The sequence below is a fragment of the Micropterus dolomieu genome, linkage group LG01, assembly GCF_021292245.1.
Source record: "Micropterus dolomieu isolate WLL.071019.BEF.003 ecotype Adirondacks linkage group LG01, ASM2129224v1, whole genome shotgun sequence".
NCBI classification, from domain to species: domain Eukaryota; kingdom Metazoa; phylum Chordata; class Actinopteri; order Centrarchiformes; family Centrarchidae; genus Micropterus; species Micropterus dolomieu.
The window spans coordinates 37,755,784-37,756,311 of NC_060150.1; the positions used below are offsets into that span (position 1 = coordinate 37,755,784).

The following is a 528-nucleotide window of genomic DNA, read 5'->3' on the forward strand; positions in this document are numbered from 1 at the left end:
CAAAATCTAATGAAGCATGTTTTACCAGGAGCCTGGCAGTTGAAGACCTCGGGGGCAAAGAGGCAACGTCCAGTTTCCTCTGCAATGTAGGCATAGTCCAACTGACTGAGACCACTGACTGCAGGCAGGAACAGGTTCCACAGCCCTGCCCCCTGGGCCTTCACCTGGACACACAGACACACATCTTATTATACAGAGTGTAGATGCGTGTGCAAACTGAATGCTTATTTGAAGTAGATTCTGGTGATGACAAGCAGAGCTGAAGAAGTTGGAGCAGATCAGAGCACAGACGCAGACACAGACACAAATAACTGTATTTTTTGTTGAACTTAAACTCTTAATGATGGATGACAGTGTGTGGCTGACTCAGATGGGAGGTGCACTGTTTATACAAGATTTAAATAAACATGGCCCTTGAACATGCTGGACTGATTTTGAAACATGTTTATCATATATATATATATATATATATATATATATATATATATATATATATATATATATATATATATATATATATATATATAA

General features: G+C 38.4%; 1 protein-coding gene across 2 annotated transcripts in view; it reads right to left on the bottom strand.

Moving 5' to 3' along the window:
* nphp3 (nephronophthisis 3) overlaps positions 1-528 on the bottom strand; it is a 34,341-nt gene that overhangs the window by 14,319 nt on the left and 19,494 nt on the right. For both annotated transcript variants that reach the window (XM_046068903.1, XM_046068913.1), the window contains one exon: positions 26-164. In XM_046068903.1, the coding sequence (XP_045924859.1) occupies positions 26-164 (139 nt within the window). The remainder of the gene's footprint in view (positions 1-25; positions 165-528) is intronic.